The 24,980-nt window shown below is 38.2% G+C and overlaps 4 protein-coding genes across 4 annotated transcripts in view; all 4 read left to right on the plus strand.

The window, feature by feature from the left end:
- Positions 1 to 24: 24 nt before the first annotated feature.
- mterf4 (mitochondrial transcription termination factor 4) lies at positions 25 to 5,097 on the plus strand. The gene is made up of 4 exons (XM_046875857.1): positions 25 to 122; positions 1,163 to 1,562; positions 3,751 to 3,935; positions 4,586 to 5,097. The coding sequence occupies exons 1-4, from the start codon at positions 93 to 95 to the stop codon at positions 5,015 to 5,017; spliced, it is 1,047 nt and encodes a 348-aa protein (XP_046731813.1). The 5' UTR covers positions 25 to 92; the 3' UTR covers positions 5,018 to 5,097.
- Positions 5,098 to 5,452: 355 nt separating this feature from the next.
- LOC124402779 (probable G-protein coupled receptor 148) lies at positions 5,453 to 10,578 on the plus strand. Its single transcript, XM_046876011.1, has 2 exons — positions 5,453 to 5,525; positions 7,660 to 10,578. Exon 2 carries the CDS (start codon positions 7,710 to 7,712, stop codon positions 8,682 to 8,684), a length of 975 nt encoding a protein of 324 aa, XP_046731967.1. The 5' UTR covers positions 5,453 to 5,525; positions 7,660 to 7,709; the 3' UTR covers positions 8,685 to 10,578.
- A 52-nt stretch (positions 10,579 to 10,630) lies between these two features.
- Positions 10,631 to 12,894, plus strand: LOC124402778 (probable G-protein coupled receptor 148). The gene has a single exon (XM_046876010.1). The coding sequence runs from the start codon at positions 10,655 to 10,657 to the stop codon at positions 11,765 to 11,767; it is 1,113 nt and encodes a 370-aa protein (XP_046731966.1). The 5' UTR covers positions 10,631 to 10,654; the 3' UTR covers positions 11,768 to 12,894.
- Positions 12,895 to 15,409: 2,515 nt separating this feature from the next.
- The window catches only part of klhl24a (kelch-like family member 24a), a 33,603-nt gene continuing 24,032 nt past the window's right edge, over positions 15,410 to 24,980 (plus strand). The window contains exons 1-4 of the mRNA XM_046876444.1: positions 15,410 to 15,676; positions 17,571 to 18,412; positions 19,306 to 19,421; positions 21,581 to 21,765. Of these exons, the coding sequence (XP_046732400.1) occupies positions 17,612 to 18,412; positions 19,306 to 19,421; positions 21,581 to 21,765 (1,102 nt within the window). The 5' untranslated portion in view covers positions 15,410 to 15,676; positions 17,571 to 17,611. The remainder of the gene's footprint in view (positions 15,677 to 17,570; positions 18,413 to 19,305; positions 19,422 to 21,580; positions 21,766 to 24,980) is intronic.

The following is a 24,980-nucleotide window of genomic DNA, read 5'->3' on the forward strand; positions in this document are numbered from 1 at the left end:
TTTTTTTGTTTTTTTTCCCTCCCCCTTTCCTACCCCGGAACGAGGTTTATAATGAAGTTGTATTCAGGGGAACACATTTTGACGCCGGACCAATGAGTAGTCAAGCACACACTGCTTTATGGGTGAGTGAGAAACCCGAGAGAATATAATAATTACATTGTGATTGGGTTTAGTGAGATTTGAGTCGATTGCTCTGTAAAGCACAGCGGGTTTCTGAAACGCTGGAAGCGAATAGAGAGGTTTACATGTAGCTGTAAGTAGTTCGCAGCTCCAGGCAGCGGCTGCATCCCAAATACCAGCAATTTTAATACGTAGTGCAGAAGCTTTTATTTTCTTTACCTTTACACTTTGAGTAGTAAGAAGTCGTTTACGATTCGTTATTAAACTACTACTAGATGAAGCTGTAGTGTGTGCGTGTACATTATCTAACTAGATAATAGATAGATTTTTAATAAAACGTAGTTGTTGGTAATTTTTTGTGGTAGAGGAGAATTTAAACACTTGTAGACATGGTCTAGGACAGGGGTCACCAACATGGTCTTTTCTAAAAATAGCTCACCATAGCGCCACTTACCAGTGAACTGCATCAAATTTATTTTTTTGGTATTCTTTTTTTAAATCACACTTGCATTGGTGTGATTTTGAAAATGACAATATAAATAAAAACCTTCAAACAATGTTTTAGATTAGATTAGAGCTAGCTGGTCTCCAAGTAGATTTTTGTATATTACGTAATTGATCATCTGTACAATCATGATGCAATGTAATGCATGATTTGTTAAAAATTGTTAGTGGCTAGTGAAAATGTTGTAGAAGTGATCATTTGAAAATGAAAATACTTGCAGAGATTTATAGAAATAAAGTGATCAGTGTCTTCACATAGATGAATATCATTAATTATTAATAATAACATATAATTAAAGGTAAATTGAGCAAATTTGTCAGAAGTGTGTATCAAACTGGTAGCCCTTCACATTAATCGCTACCCAAAAAGTTTTTAAAAAGGTTGGTGACCCCTGAGATAGTATGAGAACTGAAGCACAGTTCTAAATTTTTACATTAAAATGCTGTCTTTATTTATTTTTTTTATTATGTAGTTAGAATAAACAACTTCAATTATACATCCCTCTCTCTAGCTAATAACATACTTGTATTTTGACAGATTCTACGATGGACGTGGAAAACCTGCTTACCAAAACGTGTTCCTGGAAAAGAATTGCCCAGGGTGCCGTTATTTTTTCTTCTCCGACCACTCTGTTCATCGCAGCCAGTTCCACCCCTGTCCACACCTGCTCAGACCATCCAGCCTGGCAGGAAAGAGATAACTCTGCAGTCTCTGGCTGAAATGGGTTTCTCTGAGAAACAGGCTGTGATGGTGTATGAAGCAGCAAATAAAAATCGCTGTAAGCATGACCTGCCAGTCTTAACCGTGCTGTTCAGCCTCGGCTTAAACCCAGGCACCGTGCTGAAGGTCCTGGAGAAATGTCCTGAACTTTATTCTCTTAAAGAAGCTCAGTTACAGCAGCGCGTTTTAAATCTGAGGAAGCTTGGCCTGCTTGAAGGTGAACAGCTTTTCCTTTTACTTCCTGTTTGATTTTTTTATGTCTTATATTTATTATTTAAATATATTTGTATTTGTTTTAACTCTTCTTATTCCTATTATTATTATTAATAATAATAAAAAGTAGTTCACCATAACTGCTCTGTATCAGCTAAAAGGAGCAAAAATGCAATGAAAACATCAGCAATACTTTACAATCTCAATCTCAACAAGCTAACATTTATTTTTGCCATCCTTTTGTGAGGGTTTGGGGATCAAGCATGCTTCAGCTGGAATCTCTGCAGGAGAGATTTGATAAAGTTAGCACAGCCTTACATCCACAGAGCAACGGCATTCTGTTAATGTGTGAGGGAGCCAGGGACATCCATGTCATCCTCACACTGCATACTTTATTTAAGTACTTTTTTCATCTCTGTTTACACACTACCACCTTTAATTAGTCCCCTTGCACAGCAATACAGTGCTCCCAGCGTTCCTGCCACTTCTGGAATGTGTCCTGGTCTCTTTTCGAAGCTCGTCAAACACCATCTGCAATTCGCGCTGGATCTCCGCATTGGTATGAAAAAGGGGGACCTGTGTGCCGCATCTTTATCTTCAGGAAGAGGTTTGCAGGAGCCAAATCTGGCGAGTAGGGTGGGTGCGGAAGTGAGATCATATGGATTGTTCTCAGACGATAATTATGCACAAGTTGCCGAACGGTTTCAAAATGATATTATAGGTCTGTAGGGAGCTTTTTAATATCACATGCATTTTACATGCCAATTTGCAAATATTAAGAGTTAGAAAAATCTTTAATTCCAACATTATTATTAGAGTTAAAAAAAGAAAAATCTGCTATTTATTTGGCTTAAAATACACTTTATTGCCAAAAGTTTGCAGACACTTGGTGTGGTGTGTGAGTTTTGAGCATTGCAATCCACATTTAGACCTAATTCGCTCTTGTTATTCCCTCCACTCTTCTGGGAAGATGTTCCACTAGATTTTGGAGTGCGCTTATGGATATTTGTGTTCATCAGCCACAAGGGTATTATGAAATGCAGGTACTGATGTAGGTGAGGAGACCTGGGGTGCAGTCAGCATTCACATTCATCCCAAAGGTGTTCAGTAGGGATGAGATCAGAGCTCTATAGCAGATCACTCAAGATCTTCCTCTCCGAAGCATGTAAACTTGATCTTCAAGGAGAGCTCACTTTGTGCACAGGGGCATCGCCATGCTGGAACAGGTTTGGGTTTCGAAGTTCAAATGAATGCAAAATTTGATTAAATGGCATCCTATATAAGAGAAGGGTATCTGCGAGAGTGAAAGGGAAAGTTTATAGGACTGTGGTGAGACCTGTGATGATGTATGGATTAGAGACAGTGGCATTGAGTAAAAGACAGGAGGTGGAGCTGGAGGTAGCAGAGCTGAAGATGTTGAGGTTTTCGTTGGGAGTGACGACGATGGACAGGATTAAAAATGAGTTTATTAGAGAAACCATGCATGTGGAACGTTTTGGGGACAAAGCTAGAGAAGCCTTATTGAGATGATTTGGACATGTGCAAAGGAGGGACATGGGGTATATCAGTAGGAGAATGCTGAGGATGGAGCCACCAGGCGGATGAGACGGAAGATCTGCTGTGACGACCCATAACAGGAGCAGCCGAAACAAGAAGATTATTATTCTAGGGCCTCCTATACAATTTTGAGCCTTTAGCTGTGTCTTAACAGTTCAGAGAAGAACCAAATGTTGCAGGAAAGAGCAGGTGTGCCAATACATTTGTCCATATAGTGTTTATTCACAAACATCTTATTTGTATTCATTTACCCATGGATTCCTTTGACAGACACCATAAAGGAGAGGTGGTGGTGCAGTGTTTAAGGGTCAGGGTTACTGATCGGAAGGTTAAGGGTTCAAAGCTCTGTGCTCCAGGGCAGCTGTGTCATGGCTGACCTGAGCTCCTAACATCGCTGCGATATGCGAAGAAAGAATTTTACTGTGCTGATAAAGTGCATGTGACAAGTGAACAGCGCTTTTCTGTTTCTTATACAGACAGCAGCATCTGTATTCAGAACGTTCACCTAACAGTCATTATGCAAACAACAATTTACATTTTAATGACTTCTCAATGAAATTGGCTCAGGGTTTATGAACAGGAGCGCAGCATTGCTGACTGAAATCACCTCATAAACCCTGGGCTCTGTTTGTCAGGCAGTTTGCAGAGGGTGATAAGCCTCTACCCTCGGATCCTATCGTTTCCGGTGAAGAGGATGAGCACTGTGTCTCGTCTCCTCCGAGAAAAATGCCAGTTCACCGCTCAGCAGATGGCAGACATCCTTCGAGACTCACCACATGTAGTGGAGGAAGAGCCTGCACGTCTGGAGTACATGTTTCAGGTAGCTACAGTATGTTATTCCATTCAGCCTTCTGACGTTGTCATGGCACGACATGTTTTTTCTCTCTTTAAAACAGTGTATTTTGCAGACACCCTTATCCAGGAATCTTTATATATATATATATATATATATATATATATATATATATATATATATATATATATATATATATATAATATTTATAAAATGTATACACCTGAGCAGCTGAGGGTAAAGGGCCTTGCTCAAGAATCGAGCAGTGGGAGCTCGGTGGTGCTGCCATTTGAACTTCTTCCGATCCACAGTCCAACCACCGATCTACCACTTCCCCACAAAATGAGAAGAATTCCTACATAACAACTAAAAAAACCCCACAACAATTATTATTCAATTATCAAAAATGTTTCCTCTTCTGTCCAGCTCAGTCTTTCAGTATATCAGGTAGATTTTCTCCTGGTTCAGGGAGCCAGAAAACCCATCCAGTTGTGGAGTAGAGCAGACTGCACTTCATCTAGATTTTGTCCTGAGTTTCACAATGCAAATTTTATTTTACCCACTTTCTCTCTCTCTCTCTCTCTCTCTCTCTCTCTCTCTCTCTCTCTCTCACTCAATCTCTCTCTCTCTCTCTCTCTCTCTCTCTCTCTCTCTTTTCTCTCCCTATCTTATTGCAGTACGTATACTTCCGTATGGGCTGTCACCAGGCTGAGATGGTGAAGGCGAAGCTCTTTAGACTTTCCCTGGAGGAGCTGCGGTGTCGTCACAGCTTCCTGGAGCGTCGTGGACTGTACCAAACCCCTGACAAGAAGGGCCAGACGCTTATACTCAACCCACGCCTCAAAGACTTTCTCAGTGTCTCGGAGGAAACTTTTCTCACAGATATCGCCAAGGCCACACAGGAAGAGTTCGCTGTGTTCAAGAAACTTGTGGCAAGAGAGCACGAAGAAGAGCAGCAATGTGAAGAGTATAGTAGTAGTGATGATGATGATGATGATGATGATAATGATAATGATGATGACAGTGAGGTTATGGAGAGACCCCATTCTTTGGAATCTAGCTCCAAGAAGAAAATGAAACAGAGGTCCAAGATGCCAGAAGGACACTAGTTTGCCCAAATGTCACTAAACTTTTTTGTTTGTGGTATGCCTTATTGATATGAAAATAAATATTTTATAGAGTCCATGCATTTTATTGATCTTGTAAAATATGTTTGTATGTAAACGCAGGAAAAGCAGGAACTTGATGCACAAGATGCATCATAAAAACTTGTTTGCTCAAACAAGCAGCCAGTGATGCCACAACATAATGTGACAAGCATCTACTGTTCTCTTCTCAGGGAAAATTTCTCCTCAGGTTTCTGCTGAACGATTCCTGGTTTGGTTTTCTGCGATGTTTTGGAGTGTAGTGTTGGGGTGGCGAGCATTCAGCCCGAGAACGCTGTGTGTAGTCATGGAGCGCCTCTAGAGCTCTGAGGTCACGGGCGCGTTCTCGCGCTGGTGTAACGCTGACGCACTGGTCGAGCGCGCGCCTGCGTGTGTGTGTGTGTGTGTGTGTGTGTGTATCGATTCGCACATTGATGTGAACGAACGGACAGCATGGATGTGTGACCTAAAGGTAAGCTAGTGATCGTTATTCCTGTCAAATTGGTTGGTGTGTGTGTGTGTATATGTGTGTGTGTTCTGACTGAAAGTAATTTAAATCGATAGAACAGATGAGTCTTTGACTTAATGGCGCTTTCAGGGGACATGATTTTAACTGTGTACACAACAGCATTTGGTGTCCTAAACTCCAATCTTGTTTAGAAAAAACTTCTTGGTTCAAAAGAATAACAGGAACTTCATTCATAAAGTAGCTCTTCATGGTCCTTCTAAATCAGATGTAATACAGACACAGTGAAGGAGGCAGTAAAGTGTGTTCTCTAACTAAAATTACATCCAAAATGTAACCAGTTCTTAATTTGTCAGTTATATTTGTAAATAAACAGCATGCAAAAGCACACGTACACTGAATAGCTTATGTGAAGCTTTGGCACATTTGCCTAAAAAAGGGAACAATACACAACACACAAATATATTAAAATTTCAATAGTGGGAATGATACAACAAATAAACAAACTGCTAAATATAAATTTTTAATAGTAAACAAAATATATTGGGTGGTAAAGAGGAAAACTTAAGTTGTGTAAACAAGATAAGCCTGCGTTAAGATCTTAATTGATACATAAATGCTTGTTTTATAATGCAAAAAAAAAAAAAAAAAAGAATGACCTCAATCTAACATCACTTTACTACTTTCTACTTGTTTCTGAATCTGATCCCAAGGATGAAACCTAAATCCAGATTATGTAAAAACTTCAGACTACATTAAGAAGGCAGTTTGTTATAATGATCCAAGCAAGCACACGTAAACATCAGGCCCACCTTACACACATTTACACCTTTACATCCGTAATTTGAACCAAGTCTTATCAGAAGCGGATATTCGGGGAAGGGGGAGAGATGGTTAGTCACTTGACCATATTCTCCATTATTAAGGTCAATATACTTGAGATAAGATGAGGCTTGGAAAGATAAGGACGATCTCAGACAGCGGACATTTTAAAGTTGATATATTGTTACTTAAAGCTGCAATATGTCTTTTTTATATGTTGTAAGGTATAAATTGCGCTCTTTTATCAGTTATAGTGTGAGTTTGGGAAGTCAGTGTTATGCCAGACAATGAAGAACCCATGCTTTGGCATTAAAGAGATGTGTACAGCATGCAGTGCACAATAATGCACAAACTACTAATTACTAACTAATTACTGTTCATGTTTAATCCAGAAAACACCAGCAGAAATGCATCGGTCATTGAAAATGCTTATGGGAATCTATCATCCATTCTAATTTATCCATAATTTTGCAAGTGTCTAGCACAGTTCTTTTACAAGTTTTATAATATACTGGACCAAAGGTAAATATAAACCTGTGCTATGTAAATATGTGAACAACCATGTGATTTACATAAATTTCTTCTATTCAGTGCTGTATTCTTATATATATATTTCTTGTATGACAGTTATAGGCAAATAGCTTTTATGCAAAGCACTTACAGGTGAGCAGGTGAAGAGTTAAAAGTTTTGGTCAGTGGTCCAACAGTAGCAGTTTAAATGGTAATGGAATTTGATCTCTTCTGATCAGGAGCCCATTTGCCAAGTGCCATGTGAACCTCCACTGCCCTATTTCCTCACCTTCTTTCATTACCGTTGTTGTTTTTTTTAATAGAAAAGCGACAGTCTCCTGGCTTTCACTTAGACTGCTATTTACTTCAGAAGCTTTTTCTTTTTTTTTTTTTTTTTTTTATCTCCCCCACTTTTACACTAGATCTTTTTTATATATGACATTGACACTTTTGAAAGTGAGAAAAAGAAGGTTTAGCTCTGTCTTTTTTAGGAGCTAACAAAAAAATACTTTATTTTTGTAGTCAATTCACTTCTTGTGCTTTAAATTATGAGATTTTAAGAGGCTAATGAACAAGAACTAGAAGTATGTTGTCAAAAATATTTTTATTCAGCAATGTGCCAATGAGAGACTAAATAAAATTTACACACAAAGCATATTTGAAATAGTTTTGTAGCTTTTCTTTCAGTCCCTGACTTTGTCCTGTTAGCCACAACTCTACTGATTGAAATATGTAAAGTAAGTATATTCACTGAAAAAGAATGAGGTTTATATTAACTTTCCTTGTTTTTTCTCCTTTGAACTCGTAGGTAAAACCTGAACCTGTTCATCTTTAAAAGGACGACAGTAATACCCAAAGATGAATTACACTTTACTCTCTATTACTTCTATTGATTGGTTCCAGGCCATGCAGAAGGAAGGGATGAATTTTCTAATCATTCCTGCTGCTCTCCTAACTACCATCACTCTGATGGTAAATCCAGTACTCCTCTTCTGCATCTTCTACAGTCCATCTCTCCGACAGGAAACACGCTACCTGCTCCTGGCTAATACCCTACTGTCAGACATCCTATTTCTTAGCTTCAACCTCGCCAACATTTCCTGTAATGCGCTGGACATGGAAATGCACTACATATTCTGCGAGGTCTTGATGGTTGCCACAGTGACTACGTACTGCTCCTCAGTGTTGACTCTCACGCTGATGGTCATCGATACGTTTATGGCCGTGCGATGGCCATTGCGCTACAATGAAATCTTGCCTCTGTCACGGGTAAAGAAGATTGTCGGGGTGGTGTGGGCCATAGCTTTGATGTATCCACTGTCACTGCTGGTGGTGATGGTGGTCAGAAAACAGGGCGACCCAGCGAACCTTAAGGTGTGTCTGGTGCTGCTCACTCTTAAGTCACTAGAAAACGACATAGCGGTTAGCTTGCATATATACTTCAGCGTGTGGGTGATTTTATGCACTATCCTGATCTTCTACTGCTACATCCGTCTCTACATGGTCACCAGGAGATCTGGAATATGGCGAAGTCGTTACTCTCGAGCTCGGCTGACTCTGTTAGCACACGCTGTGATGTTACTAATATACTTTGCACCTGGTTTGGTGTTTACAGTGGAGCTTGCGAAGTTTGATGCGTTGGTTAATTATCATTTGGAGCTGGCTGTGTGGATCAATACAGTGAATCTGGCGGTGCTGATGGTTGTGCCACGTGCTTGTGCCCCCTACTTGTATGGTTTGCGTTATCGGGAGGTCTATGAGACTGTTCGGCAGATGCTGAAGAAAAAATTGCTCAGCCAGCACACCAACAGTTTACCATCAACAAGCCCTTAACGATTATATAATTACACAGTAACCTCAAATACCCAAACATGCAAAACAATGCAGTCGGATTGAAAAATATGTAAAAGCCATTTGGCATTACTTATGATTACTACAGACTATTTGCCTTAAACCTTTCTTTAATTACTATTTGTGAGGAAAGTGCTCCCTTTTTTATCATGGTAGCAGCTCCCTCCATTCTTATTGTTGTTATGACCTGTTGTTTCAAATAAAAAGAGTGTCCTGTGCTCATTCCTGGACTCTTCTTAAAAAAAGGAAATATATCAAGGGTCCTTTTAACCAGTGCTCGAATTGAGTCAAGTCTTATGAGGGGTCCCCAGTTGTTGTGTAATTCATATATGTTTTAATAAAATAATCTTGGGGACCCCCAAAAGTCAATTTTTCACTTGTCAGGCAGGGGGGTCCCTACCCTAATGGCTTAATGGGGAGGTCCCGGATCCCCCCTCAATTCGAGCACTGCTTTCAACTCACTTTTTAATATACAGTAGTAGAATAGTAATGATTTATAAAACCCACAATCCGGTGATAACAGGGATGAGTTTCCTTTTTTTCCGTTCTCATGGTGTCTCGGGGAGTTTTTCCTTGTCACTATTGCCTCTGGCTCACCATGAACTATTGGAGCAGCAAGGTCAATTCAATAGTTTTTACTGTAGATTGGGGACATTTGGGTTTGAGATCAAAAGGTGAATATCCCAGTTTAGGATTCAGCTTTTATTTTGCAACATTTAGATCTACACAACATAAAACTGACAAGCATTTGTATCAGATGACAACATTTTTACATGAGCATATGAATAGGTATATGTATATGTATATCTATATATAAGTCTTGAAGTCAAGGCAAAATCAAGCCAATGGCCCACTGACCTTAACAAAGTGTGGGTTCTTCTGTTGTGATGCTACAGATGTTTTTAGGGCAGCCTATTTAAGTTGTCGTTTTGTACAGAGATTTCTCCGGTTAGACTCTTGTTTATGAGGTAAAATGCTGGTTAATTTGTTCAAGGTCTCATGATTGATTTGGGCAGTCGAAAGTATTCCTCATCTATTTTTTGTGTTGGCTGTCTTTTGAATCATTCCATTTTGGCCTGATGAAGTTCCTCAAATAAAGCTGTTTGCATTTCTCAGTAAACTTGCAGACAAAATGTTTTTGTGAACTTCTGTCCTCATTCTGCTGCTACCCTCATGTATTATGTCATCACTAAAGTTTAGTCAGCTAATTCTAGAAGCAGCCTTATTAAATCAATGGCACTATCTCACTATCTGTGTGTGCAAAGCCTTTTACAGATTTTTTCCTCTAGAAACCCTTGTTGTTCCCACACTCACAGATCTATGTTCTTTATGTTGACTAATCACTAAAATCACATTCATCCTCTGAACTTAAAATTAAATGTCTTCATCATATAGCTAAATAAACAAATAAAACAAATACATTGATTTTGCTGTTCTAATAGTTTCAGAGGGGACTGAATATATGGATTTCTGTAAATCTACTTTGTAACAATCTCTAATATTTAGCAAATAAAAACTTCATTCAGGAAATAAGTGTATAAGAATAACCTATTTGTTTACAGGAACTGATCACATTTTATTGTTGTGCTGTTATGGGTGTTATATCTCTTTGCTGTCATTGTTGCTGCTATTCAAAAAACATTTCCTTCTTGTACTTGATTACTTATTTTAATAAAGATTTGTCAACATGTTTTAGTTTATGTACAGAAGTAGATTAAGTTATACAACAGGCCTAGTTATGGCTAAGCTATCTGTTTATATACACTGTGTAGTGAGAGAGCTCACTCTGCTCCATTACCTGCACTGTGATGTTTACCCTCATCTCCACCTCCATGGAAACATGACCAAAACCGTTCAATATCACTTGGCTCACACGCTTGCCTGTCATTCTGCAGTGAGGAGAAGTGTGAACTGCCAGTGCTGAACGCTTGCTTACGCAGATTTCAGCAGTAATGGACGCGCTTCTGCAGGGGCGAACGGAAAGGCTCTTTACGGCTGCGGAGGATTTCATACTGTCTCTTTTGTGTACATTTGGTGACTGGTACAACAGTTCGGGGCAGGCTGAGCGTCTCGGAAGACAATTTGCTCTGACTAATACCTCCCGTACTGCAATGGAGTTGTTTGTGCAAGAGTGGCAGGTTTTTCTCCCTCCCCGGCATGTTAGGGTACTCCAGATTTGCCCCATCCTAGGATTTCTGGCTGTATTTTTAACCACACCAATCATCTTGGCCCGGATCCTGTCCCGAGCTCACTTGCGTCAGCAGACCCGCTACCTTCTACTGGCCAATGCTTTGCTTAGCGACCTACTCTTTGTGGCTTTCTACATGCTTACCACCTGCTTGAATGCAGCTACTGTGCTGATGTCAGACTTGGCCTGTGCTGCCATGCTCTTCCTGATGGGAATCTTTTACAGCGGTGGGATCTTCAGCGCCACTGCCATAGTGCTGGACACTTCCTTGGCTATATTAGCCCCATTACGATATGCTACGCTGTGGCCCGTCTCCAGAACCTATGCAGCCGTCCTCACTATCTGGGTTATTTCTGTCTTCTTCCCTGCCGCATCTGTGGGTCTCTTCCTGTGGTACCATACTATGAGCCCTTGTACCCAACACATTTGCTCTCTGCCTCTGGTGCTCGTGCTGACTGTTAGCCACTCAAAACCACTCCAGGTGTGCATGTTGCTAACTGTCACAGCTGTTCTAATTACTCTGCTGCTGGTGGTATTTGGTTATGTGCTTCTGTACTATCATACCAGCAAGTCCGGTGTGTGGAGAGGAGAACGGTCATCCCGGGCTAAAGGGACATTTTTTGTTCACTATCTCAACTTGTTCCTGTCTGTGTGCCCCATGCTGCTACTGGTCATCAAGTTGCTGCTGTACAGCTACAGCAGTGAGCTACATCCCAGTGTAGGCCTCTGGGTTTCGCTGATACTGTGTAATATCCTGCTGGTTTTGCCCAAAGCCCTGGCACCTTATCTGTATGGGCTCAGATACAGGGACCTGCGTGGGGCACTGCTGGATTTCTTTGGGCTAAATAGGCCTAGGGCCATCACACCTGTTATGTGATTCTTAAAACGATCATTTTTGTCAACATTGTGTATAGGTTTTCAAAAGACCATTTTATTTTTAGACTTTAATAACATATCCTGCTTTGAAGAATTATGCAGTATACTATGCGGTGCCATTTGACTGTAAACAATACTGAACATTCATGTGACTACTAATTACTCACCCGTGTAATCGGTTTACTCAGAATTAGAGTCTGTGGTCTTTAAAATAAATGATAACATAATGGAATAGTTTAACAAAGCCATTTTTATTTTTTAAGTTACCACTTGCTTGTTTTTTTTTATACCTGTTGCTAATAGTTGTTGGGTGGCATTATCTTCTAAAGATTGAAAGTGTCTAATTGCTGCCATTGTTGCTTCTCTTGTTTGACTACTTTGTCACCTTTCAATTTCACTTTCATTTTCTTTTGCTTGGTTTTGTTGTTTGATTTGTCATTCTATGAAAATGTAGATGCTACTTTTGAACAGGACTTAAATTATATATATTAAAATATTTTAATTTAATCGCACATTTTTATTTGTTCTATATGTACCTTAAATTGATACATTTCAAGTTTTTAATGCTCTAATCAACGTGGACATGGATGTATTTCTTGCCTAAAGTCAAGCATGGTGGTGGTAGCATCATTGTCTGGGGCTGCATGAGTGCTCCTGGTACTGGGGAGCTGTGGTTCATTGAGGGAAATATGTATTTTAACATGTTCCTTGCTGAGGGGGCTGAAGGTGAAGGTAATGGAGTGGCCAAGTATGTCTCCAGACCTGAACCCTATTGAGCTACCTGTCAGGCATCCTCATGTGGAAGGTGGAGAAGCGCCATGTGTCTAACATCCAGCAGCTCTGTAATGTCATTATGGAGGAGTGGAAGAGGATCCCAGCAACAACCTGTGCAGCTCTGGTGAATTCCATACCCAGGAGGATTATAGCAGTGCTGAATAACAGTGGTGCTCATACAAAATATTGACACTTTGGACACAGATTTGACATGTAAAATAGTGGGTGTACCCACTATTGTTGCTGGTTATTTAGACAATAATGGCTGTATGATGAGTTATTTTTAGAGGACTAAAGTATATCCAAGTTTCAATTCTATAATATTGTCCCTTGAAAGCATATAATATCATGATTGCTGATTGTACTCACTTTTGTTTTATATATATATATATATATATATATATATATATATATATATATATATATATATATATATATATATAAATAATGTGTGCGTGTGTGTGTGTGTTTTGTATTGTATCTGCAATTCTGATGCAATTTATTATTGATGGATATGTTGTATGAATTTGTAGCTGTTCTGTAGAGTGGAGCAGCTTTTATGATTATTTGCTTATTTGTTTTTAATGACACCAAAATCTGTGGTCTCCCTATCCAGATGTTTTATGCCTTTTACAATATACTGTATGCCTTTTTCCACTTGTCATTGTATTTTCTCTTATTTTATATTTATATAAGTCATTCTAGTCCAGTTCCAAGGATAATTCTTCTGTGTACTTTCTGTGGAGTTTGTCACACCAGGCAACTAAATATACATCTGTATTTCTTCTTAGTCCACAGTTTAATAGAAAATAATCAAGAATTGAATTCAAATTAGCAGCGTAATAGGCAAAAGTCTTAAAGTAGATTCTATAAATGGAAATACATGGAATCTATGTAACACTTGGTAGGTCTGAGCTTCTACACAGTGGTTCTACTTTTTTGTCATCCATATGCATATATATATTTGATCATTTAAATGCTCTGCACACATGCATCTATTTCTTACTCTCACATTCCCTCTTTTTTCTGTACAGTGTAGAATACATTAAGCAGTCTATTTTAAAACATAACCAACAGAGGGCGATAGTGGACTGTAGTACAGGAGGTTAACAGGTTAATAATGGATGAAGTGAGATACATTTCATCGTAAATATTTAATATTTGCATACACACAATGTGGGAAGCTTAATCTGTCACTGTCAACAAATAATGCTGAGAGTTGTAACCCTTATACTCCTACTAACTAGTCGCAAACATCCAACTCAGAATCGGGCAAATAATGTTTTCTAAAAATGTTCCATTCGAAATCATCCAAGCTTGTGGCCATGCACTGATTAAACATCACAAGAGACCCAGAACCTGCTGTATAAGATGATAAAGGGTTAGATGTTTCAACAAATGTCTATCATGTTGTCTATCAACTAGCACAGTAATCTGCCAGATTGTAACTAATTACACTGACATTAAACTAGACATTTTCTTGTCATGTTGAATCAATAAAAAAACTCTGCCCTTTAATTGAAAGCCTTTTCATAGACAATTATAAACCTTCTTCTTCTACAGCATTTTTCAGATATAATATACAGTAGATTTAATTAAGACTAAAAGGGGAAACATTTTATGCATTGAATAAGATATCAACAGAAGTTCACCTGGCCAGCACTGAAGCATCTCCTCTATAAATCTGCATGCAGTTTGACGATTTTAATTATGCATGTATTTTACCTTTTGCTTATACCTGTATTATAAATATATTATTAAAAAAAAAAAAAGGAAAAAAAAAAAAAATATATATATATATATATATATATATATATATATATATATATATATATATATATATATATATATATATATATGCCTGTTTCATGACTACATTTGGTTTACATTTGCTTTACAGTGTTTCTTTAACTTATTGGAAGTTTCAAATTCCTGCTTTTTATACACCTCCTTTCATAAACCTCCAGGATAAAAGATAGCAGCAGAGACTCACATTTCACTGCTCTGCTTTATTTTCCTGTTCACTACTCATGGATACTGAATGCTTGACCAGCTTTTCAGGAACCAGATTACCAAGGTTTTATTAATCACCATTTTTCTGCATGATGTCAGAACTTTTATCCATTCATTGACCATCCTGCCACATATGGAATTATGCAGTAAACGAAACAAGGGTTAAACAACCCAGACTACATTTACTAGTTTAGGTTTTCCAAAATATCCGGATTTGGTTTTGATGACAGCGTAGCATTCGCTTATCAAATTCACAATGAAGTCACCTGAAATGGTTTTCAGTACACAGGTGTGTCTTGGCAAGGGTTAACTGTGCTTTAGACCATCATTTGTCTTGTACAGAGGAAAGGGTGAGCACAGAGTCTTTCATTGTTTGGATGTCTTTATTATTAATGTACAATTTGGAAAATAATTCAATAATTATATATATATATATATATATATATATATATATATATATATATATATATATATATATATATATATAGTGTGTGTGTGTGTGTGTGTGTTCAAATTCTTTTGTGTGTCTTTTGAATATTTTTGCTGTAGATCCAAACAAACTCGTTTAAACGAAAACGCAAATCAGAAATCAAACCCGCACTGATCTCAACACCGAATTGAAAACGAGTTCATGGTTTCCTGCTCCACTCCGTCACAGTTCCAGCGTGAGCAGTTTGCACGAGCCCGCCCCCAGGCTGTCCCTGTTTTGTTTGCAAACAAAGTCAGTCACATTGGCGGCCTTCCCCAAATGAATTGTGGGTAAAGGTGTTCTTGTGCAGTATTCAGCACTCCTAACTGTGGCTCTCTAAAACGACATTTCCCAGCATTCCCAAAACAGCTGATTTTTTTATTTTTTATAATTTGTCAAAAAAAAAAAACAACTCAGTGCGTTATTGACCTTAACAGACTCGTTTGTATCCTCGTCGGTGGCGGATATGACGGTAAAGTTTGGGAAAGATATATACATTACATTTATATTCCGTCAAAATAAAAATACAACTAATTCGGCCTTTTGACTCAGTTATGCTTCTCCTGTCTGCTGACACTCACATATGGACCCTCCGTCTTTGTTCCTTTTGTTCGTATAATTGGTAACGTGGGAAGTTTGTTTCTTTTGTATAAGGTAAGTTCAGCAGCTCAGTGGTGTTTTAATCTGTTTTATTCTCTCTGATGAATGTAAAAATAATATTTAAGATGTTTAATATTTCTTTGTTTACGCGTTTTTGTTTTCAGTATCACACGCGTGTTATGTCTTTGTTATGGTACGTTCAAGAGCGCCAGTGTCTCAACAGGTGATCACAGCGTGCTGCTTAGAAATTGCATAACAGCATTATGATTGTACATTATGAAGAAGCAGAAGGGAAACATTAGGTTTTATAAATTAGTTTGATGACATTTAAGCAGTGGGGTGAAATTACAGTCAGTTATTGTAATAATTCAACATAAAAACTATATTGGACACCTGTAGGTACCTGTAGGCCTGTTCTATTGAGAGATTAACCTGTGCAGCGTTCAAGGTGCAGTAAAAGTTTGTGACGTTTGATATTCTGTGGAACCAAAAGTATTTCAAACAATAGGATTTGTGCTCATACCTTGTTACTTACTTTCCTCTTTCTCAGGAATATAATTAGCAGGGCTAAATATGGAGTTACATGAGTGTATTTACAAAATGATGTATATTGTAAGTATTTTACTTATTAATGAGATTGGGGAAAAAAATGTAAGATTGGCTCATCAATAGATAGTTGATTTATACAATGACAAAAAAATTAATATGTTCATTTTCTGTAGGATGATTTTATTAATGAATATTTTACCCATTTATTAGTAAACATTCGGGTATTATATGGTTTAATACATATTTTATGATCACATTATTAACACTAAAATATCACGCTTATTGTTGTATTACTTGGTACATTCGCACAGGATGTACAACATTTTTTTTTCATGTTTTAGTTCATTTTTAAGATCTCAGAATCGCTTCTGCTGTGTTCATTTATAATCAGATTGTTTGTAACATCAATAATTATTACTCAACACGGCATGTTCCAAAATCCAAAACAACCCAAGCAAAAAAAAAAAAAAAAGTTGTGAAATTTGCTGACTTGCTCACTTGTTCTTCCTCTCTGAATGATATATTATGCAATCTTTGCACGTGTGTTGCTTTGCTACTGTGCCCAGTTTAGAAATAGAGCTGTTTTTTTCCTTTGTAGTGATGCAATAAGCTGGGATTCTATTTGGTAGACTCTTAAGAATCACAATCGTGATAATGTATAGTTGCTTAAGCACTGAAGGTCAAAGCAGGATTTTTTTTCTCACATTGATGTGCTGATTGTGTTAAATTGCAAAACTATGCATTATGCAGTTCTTATGAGTTTAGAATCCAAAATAATTGTTCAAATCCCACACACAGGTATCATTATCTATAGTGTGTAGTGTTTCAGCATTTTTGCAGTCACATGGGTTTGGTGTGTTCTGCACTCGTTCTCAGTTTTTTCCACTGTGCAGCTATCAGGTGAGTGCATCTGCTTTTGTGAATGAGGTGTGTTAATACTTGATGTGAAATTAATATAAGGGAATTATTTCACTGTCTTGGATATTTTAGGATTTAGAAAGAATTGTATTTGCGCATTTTATACTAGTGGTTAAATCTTATTTTAGTGTTGCCATTTTGATGAAACAGATCAAGTTACAAAACAAATTAAACAATTTACTGATTCAACCAAATCTCTCAGAAAAACTCTGTGTATAAGCCTGTGTAGGTTTATTAGTCGTGTTGTGTTGTTTGATTCTGTGAAATGCGTGCGATAAACAGTTAAGAACACTTTAGATTAATGACCAAATTTTACCTTTGTTTGTTTAATAACCCTTTCCTACGTTTACTGTCTAGATGTTTAGAATTCTCAACCAATAAGCACCCAGTTTGATTAACCAGTACTCAGAAAAGTTGCTGTGGCAGGTTTAGGATATGGATTATTTTTGCAAGGACATTGATATACTTTATCGGAACACAGGTTTATCAGTGATTGATCTGCAGTAGCCTCAGACAGCAGTCATGGTGTTGATCTTGGGACGACGTGCGAACCGCGAGGATCCGGCAGTTGTACGCGACTTGCCTGCTGTCAAGCGCAAAGTCTTCGAGATGGACTCTAAGAACGTAGACGACAGCTTGGACTTCTCTTCAGGCTCGTCACATGCCGAGAGTGTGCTGCACGTCTTTGACGAGTTCCGCACAAATCGGCTGTTCACGGATGTTGTGATCGGAGTGCAGGGACGAGAGTTCCCGTGCCACCGTGCCATGCTTTCTGCCTGCAGCGTCTACTTCAAGGCTATGTTCTGCAACGACCACCGTGAGAGCCGGCAGACCCTGGTGGAGATCAGTGGCGTCCAGGCTGATGCCATGGAAGTCTTGTTGCAGTATGTCTACACGGGCCGTGCCACAATTACCACGCAAAATGTCCAGTATCTTTTCGAGACATCCAGTCTCTTCCAGATTGGAGCCCTGAGGGACGCCTGCGCCAAGTTCCTCGAGGACCAGCTGGATCCCTGCAACTGCCTCGGTATGCAGCGCTTCGCCGAGGTGCATTCGCTCAAGCAACTGGCCGGACGCTGCCGAGCCTACGCGCTGCAATACTTTCCAGAGGTGGCACAGCATGAGGAGTTCCTGGACTTGCGCAAGGAAGAGCTGGAGGAGTACATAGCGAGCGAGGAACTGTGCGTGAGCAGGGAAGAGGTGGTGTTTGAAGCCGTCATGAGGTGGGTCTACCACAGCGTGGAGTATCGTCGGCCGATGCTGAAGGAGCTTCTCCAGCACGTCCGGTTGCCACTTCTGCACCCCAACTATTTTGTACAGACTGTGAGTAGCCTCACTAATGCTATTAAATATTGCTAATTTCAACCTGTGTACAGTAATATTCCTATTCCAGTGTCTCATCGCTTAAGTATCTAACATTCTTGCTATCTTATTATTTTCCTGACACCTTTTTTTTTTTTTGCCTTTTTAGTGCTTAATGATATTTTTTGAATACTTGAATTACTTTAGTTTGACTTAAAGGATGTACCAGAATCAAACAGTACTGACTGGGTTAAAAAGATGTTCAGTATAAGGACCTTGTTAAGAGGCCTGGAATGATCACAGGACTGCCTTTATGATTACAGCAGCAGTTCTTAGGTACTACAGTAAATGTAAATCTACAGTATAATTGAGAATATTCACTGAAGCAACGTTGAGCCTTAGGCATTTGGATCAATGCTGACTGTCATATATTTACACAGTGTAATCCTCTTATTTTATCATTCCATGGTATGACATTTGATATCCTCTATATGATGTGTAATGCCATGTTGCAACTTATTCCGTCCTATTCGTAGTGAGTCCCTCATCAATCTTTTGCTATGTCTGATGCATTATAATTGTCCATGTGTATGTACAATATGTACTGTCTATCATACACAACTTCCTGTTAGAATGTCTGCTGTGATGTTTCCTATGTTAATTAGTGATATTGATATTTTTACCGTGGATTTACTGTGGATTTTATTAACTGGATCAGCATTTAATATTGCAGTTACAATGTGTTCTGCACACACTTAAGTTTGTAATGTCCCTAGTATATCTTCTGATGCTGCTCCTAATCTATGATGTCCCTTATATGATGTACAGTGTCACTTTTGCAAAGTTTAAGTTGTAAAATGTGGTTGGTGTTGTGTCTGATGTTGCTGGTCCAATGTGCCATGTTTCTGTTTAAGGTGGAGGGAGATCAGCTGATCCAGAACGCTCCTGAGTGTTACCAACTGCTACACGAGGCCCGGCGCTACCACGTCCTCGGCAATGAGATGATGTCACCTCGGACCCGGCCACGCAGGTATAGACACCAAACGTTGAAGAAAACGTAATTGGGTTTACTCTTGATTGTAGTATTGTACAATTTAGGAGCACCAGCTAGAAAAGAAAAAGCCAACACGATACCTTATGAATCATCAAGATAAAATTGATAATGTGAAGGAGATTGTATCAGTGAGTTTTGTTTCCTGAAACAATGGCATGAAAACGTCCAAGGAAAATGTTGCTGATGGTTTGTAATGTTATCAGAGCAGTGTGTTTACTGTGTAAAAAAAAATACTCCTACAGGTGCACACAGGAGCATTCACAGTAACATGTGCTAGCGTGGATGTTGGCAGTGCTTTGCATTAGTTAGCATTGGAGCTTGTAGTCAGAGTCCGGCAGATTAACTGCAGCCTGTGTACGTGTGTGTGTGTGTGTGTGTGTGTGTGTGTGTGTGTGTGTGTGTGTGTGTGTGTGTAAGATTAGGCGCATGTGTGGCTAACCCAGAGGCTTTGTTATATCTGTGCTCTCTCTCTCACTCTCTTGATTGTGTGTGTGTGTGTGTGTGTGTGTGTGTGTGTGTGTGTGTGTGTGAGAGAGAGAGACAGAGAAAGAGAGCAAGCACATAGAGATGTCTCATTTTGTTTGTTTACTTACTGACATGGCCTTCTCCCTACTATCTTGGGCAATGTCAGTGCCAAGTCATTTGTAACTCTTTTGTCTAAAACTTGTTTATGTTCTTGCAGCTTGTCAGCTATATATATATATATATATATATATATATATATATATATATATATATATATATATATATATATATATATATATATATACTTGAACACTGTCAAAAGTTTGGAAACATATTTTTATCATTGTTCAAACACATATTTTTGTTTATATGCAAAAAAAAAAAGAAGAAGAACTTGATGGTTTGGGGTTTTTTTTTTTTTTTTTTGAGCAGGAAATGTTGGAGCGTTATTCCGGGTGAACGGAATACTGAACCAACATGGCTACCATTCCATACTCCACAGTCATGTAATTAGACTGCAGCTAATTGAAACCAACCTCACCATACAACAAAAACAATGAGTCAAAGCACATATAAAAGCACTGTAAGCAATATTTACAGAGCAAACAGTCACCTGGAACTATCATTAAATGGCCTGCCCAGTCACCGCACCTCAATCTTTTTGAACTGCTCTAGGATAAACTGTGATCGCAAGGTCAGAAAGTAATATACAGGGTTATCCAAAAAGAATGAACCGATATCATGACGTATTGCTTCAGTTCTTAAGCATCATCATGGAATGAGTCAGTGACCATTTGAAAGAGGAGCTATCTTAGTTGTTTGTGAGTATAATACTTGTGACTTGGCTGGAGTTTTGTATTACATTTCCTTAATAAAATATTGTGTAATGAAATCAGTTCGTTCTTTTTAAATAACCCTGTATAACTAGTGAAGAACACTAGTTAGAGACATGGCCCAAAGTATTTCAGATTCATCTTTGGAGAAACAGTCCAGATGGCAAGAGTGTGTAAAGCTGTTATTCATGCAGTGGGAGATTTTTTTAAGTCAATTTTCATACTGTTTAATAAACTGGTTTGTTGCATATCAACAAATGGAACATGCATGCGTCTCTCAAAAATGATAAAAGACTGGGTATATCCACACTTTTGACAAGCGCATTACACACAGCTGCTGAAACAAACCTAAACCATGTACGATCAGATCTGATCATGCTGCCCAGGCCACATTGTTTATCAGCTGGACTCATAAACCAGAAAAGGAAACATTTGTTCCGTTGTTTTCTGTTAGATTTAATAGTGCTTTGTGAATAAAATAGAGAACAATTAGTTCCTAAAAGCCCAACAAACTGTAACAGTAAGTAAGTGAGTGCTGTACCTGTGTGTAAAACACTGGCTTATTTTACTTCCTAGTTGTTTATTAGGAAGTGATTTTATTGGCATCAGCAATGCTGGTACATTAGGGGAAGAAATGTTTATTGCTCATTTAACTTTTTGCTGCTCTTTCTTCTTACTTTTTTTATTATGTGGAAGATAAAGCTGCTGCTCATGTGACAGCTAATGGGGGTTCTAACTAAACAAATATCCTCGGTGACTCAGAGTGTTTCCATTAGTCTTAATGATACAGTTGGATTACACATTTACAGTCTGACAATCTCTCTGTCCTCAATGCAGGTCCACAGGGTTTTCGGAGGTCATTGTGGTGGTTGGAGGCTGTGAGAGGGCAGGAGGCTTTAACCTGCCCTACACAGATTGTTATGATCCTGTTACCGGTGAGTGGAAGTCGCTGGCCAAGCACCCAGAGTTCACCAAGTCGGAGTATGGAGTGTGTGCCTTGCGCAACGACATCCTCGTCTCAGGTGAGCTCAGTGTCTGACGCACTCGCAGTGGGTGGATTCATCCACCCATTTCCAAAAAGCTCAAAAGAAATTAGGGAGCAATGTGGCAATACAACAAGACTGTATAAACAAATTCATTTTAGAATATTCTTAATAATGTTAAGATGAGTCTCCATTATGGTTTTCATGTGGAACAGAATTTAAAAATGTAAATTTTCAATAACATAGTATATGTAGATTTTGGTCTGGTGACCTGCAATGAGCACCAGCTTTGGTACTATATTGATACATTGGTGCCGGAGGTAGTGCTGCCACCACTTACAGGGCTCAGGGTCACACCCAATGTTCTCAAAACAGATTAAAGGTCTTCATCTGGTTCTGTAGTCTGGCCATAATAAAGCTTCATGTGTTTGTCAGTCAGAGGAGCTCTTGTCTACATGAAATCAGGTGGACAGAAAGCCATCAAATTAGAGTTCTTATATATTAATATTCTCTGTTCATTCACTGGAACAAAGATCTTGTGAACGCCATAACTATGAGGATTAGGTTCTGTGTTGTAGGAGTGTTTTGTATATATAAGGTATCTCCTCTGGATTCTGAAAAGGAAGTCCCATCACCAGAAAAGGAATTTCACTATCAGAGCTAATATTTGCATTTCATTAATATTTACAGCATTTAGCAGACATATTTATCCAGAACAGTTTGTACAACTAGGCAGTTATGTCGAATTAATCTCTATGCCTTTAGGCATTTATGAATATTCAAAGGTACCTTCCTCGCGCTTGCTGATAAGGGATCCAGGACATACCCGCATTTCTGTAAAGCCGCTTTGAATTAGAACGTGATGTTTTGTGTTTGTGTTCTCTCTGAATTGAAAGGTCTATAAGGAAGCAACGTTCGGAAACAGAATATAACCGTTTAAATTCTTTTCAAGTGTAGCCAGAAACCAATAGTTTTATTTATGTATATAGAATATATATTTAAAACAAGAATTATTTACATTTACTGTTGCTGGTTCAGGATGTCAAAATGTTGCAAAAATGCTTTCATCATATTTGTGGTGGAAGTAAGTAAACATCTGCCATCAGGGCAAGCCATCAAAACACACAGCTCTGCTTGAGCGTTCGTCTCACCACATTCTTTTCAGAATCAATTCATTTGCAGTAGAATCTCTTCTCTGGCAGGCTTATATTTCTATTCCGTGTTGACACAGAATATTTTCAGGCACGTGCAGAAACAGTTCGTGGAAAAAAGGAAACCACGTCTGTTTTTGTGAGATCAGGAAAGAGCTGCCTGGGAATGTTCCCCCTTGGCAAGACCTGAAGAATTATTGGCCTAGATGCAGGCTGGAGTTAACTCTGATTGGGTGTTCATGGGGTCACTGAAGTTTTAGGGTGGGTGGGTTTGAGTTCCAGGCCTCCTCCAGAAGCATTCCAAGTTTCCACTTTTAAAAGTGCTTTTCTGCACATTTGGAGCGGACGGAGCAAATGACCTCATGCCAGCCATCTGGAGGTCATGATTAAGCAAAAGGCACTATTGTCCAGGACTTGAATTCAAGTACATTATGTGCACACTATTGCAAGTTTAATATTAGTGATCTTTTAATGTCGCTTCTAGTCTGCTGAGTGGGAACACGGTTCTTTCACTATTCAGTTCAAACTAAATAAACAACTCTGACTCCGAGGTTGATTCATTCCAAAACCCTGACCTGATTCACCAGCCAAAATATGAGGAAACTTGAACCCTTTTTTTGATCATTCTTCCTAAACCATGATCAGGTTTAGAGTTACATTTCCCCAGAACCCACACTGTTGCTACAGGTTTTAACTGGTTGCACCAGTGTAATGTATGAGGTATCCATGATAAACATGTTCTCTGTCATTGAAGTCACTGAAACACAAAAAGAATGAGAGTTCAAATTGTGGAAAAATATAGTATACTCTGTGCTATGGTATGCAAACTGAACTTCTGTGCTTGTGCCTTCCAAGAACAGAGTTTCTGTGAAAAATGCTCCTCCTGCATTGGTGAAGTGCCTCAGGCACAGAAAAAAAGGTAAACATAGTCAGGAGGTTAGAGATTTTCTTTATTACATATGTACAGTTGCATCCTAAAATCCCAATATTCCTACAATCTCTAAACAAAAGAATTAATTTCAGAAATAGTTAAAATATATATTTATTTGCTAGTTAATTATGAATATGAAGAAGAAAAGTATTTATTTTATATTGATTTCATGTTTATTTTATTTTTGTTAGTACATGGCATCACAGTGCCAACATTGTCAGTTACTGTTGCTATGAGTAAATAAGTGTTCAGTAATCCGCCGCTTTACCGCAGTTCGAATCTCGCGCCTCGGTTTATCGCGGAATTGCATTTGCCATAACCAATTTGTTTGGCTGATGTTCCCGATCTCTAGTTGAAAAAAAAACTTATAGGGAATTGTTTTTATGGAGTTTTATGTTGAAATCATAAAATATTTAATTTTTTTATATTTATTTAATATTTATTTTTTATATTTTAATAATTATAAAAATATAATTATTAGTTATATAATGAAGTGAAAAAAATTTATACTGTACATGTACTCACTATAAATGTGATAGAGAACTGTATTTCTATGAATTTACACATCATTCATCTCGCTATTTTCTTGCAAATGTTTTCTGTGTGCATTTAAAGTGTGTGGGAGGATAATTTATGGCTTAAACAAAAAAAAAAAAAAAATTTGGGGTGGTGGTCGTTTATCATTTACAGTATATGAATGTACATACACTTAAGATAAAAATGTATAATTAAAAAAAAAAAATATATATATATATATATATATATATATATATATATATATATATATATATATATATATATATATTATATATACAGTGCCCTCCACAATTATTGGCACCCCTGTTTAAGATGTGGTCGGACTTCTAAAAATTCTCCTTTTTTTTAAAACAACATAGAACCCAAATGCAAAAAAAGAGAAAAATCCAACCTTTTATTTAAGGGACTTTTTATTAGTAATTCATGATTTCCTGTTTCCCTGGGGTATAAATATGACGTGACACAGAGGCCTAATTCTCTTACCCATTTGTCAACATGGCAAAGACAAGAGAACACACCATTCAAGTAAGGCAGATGTGTGTCGACCTTCATAAGTCAGGCAATGGCTACAAGAAAATAGCCACCGCCTTAACTTGCCGGTATCTACAGTCAGAGGAATCATTAAGAAGTTTAAA

Source organism: Silurus meridionalis, chromosome 20 (genome assembly GCF_014805685.1).
Source record: "Silurus meridionalis isolate SWU-2019-XX chromosome 20, ASM1480568v1, whole genome shotgun sequence".
NCBI classification, from domain to species: domain Eukaryota; kingdom Metazoa; phylum Chordata; class Actinopteri; order Siluriformes; family Siluridae; genus Silurus; species Silurus meridionalis.

What these genes read in the sequence shown, in the direction of transcription:
- mterf4 (XM_046875857.1), top strand. Translation starts at nt 93, where the DNA reads ATGAGTAGTCAAGCACACACTGCTTTATGG. An exon ending in AAGCACACACTGCTTTATGG is followed by an intron (nt 123 to 1,162) that starts GTGAGTGAGAAA and finishes GTATTTTGACAG; the next exon opens with ATTCTACGATGGACGTGGAA. An exon ending in GTCTGGAGTACATGTTTCAG is followed by an intron (nt 3,936 to 4,585) that starts GTAGCTACAGTA and finishes ATCTTATTGCAG; the next exon opens with TACGTATACTTCCGTATGGG.
- LOC124402779 (XM_046876011.1), top strand. Translation starts at nt 7,710, where the DNA reads ATGAATTACACTTTACTCTCTATTACTTCTATTGATTGGTTCCAGGCC.
- LOC124402778 (XM_046876010.1), top strand. Translation starts at nt 10,655, where the DNA reads ATGGACGCGCTTCTGCAGGGGCGAACGGAAAGGCTCTTTACGGCTGCG.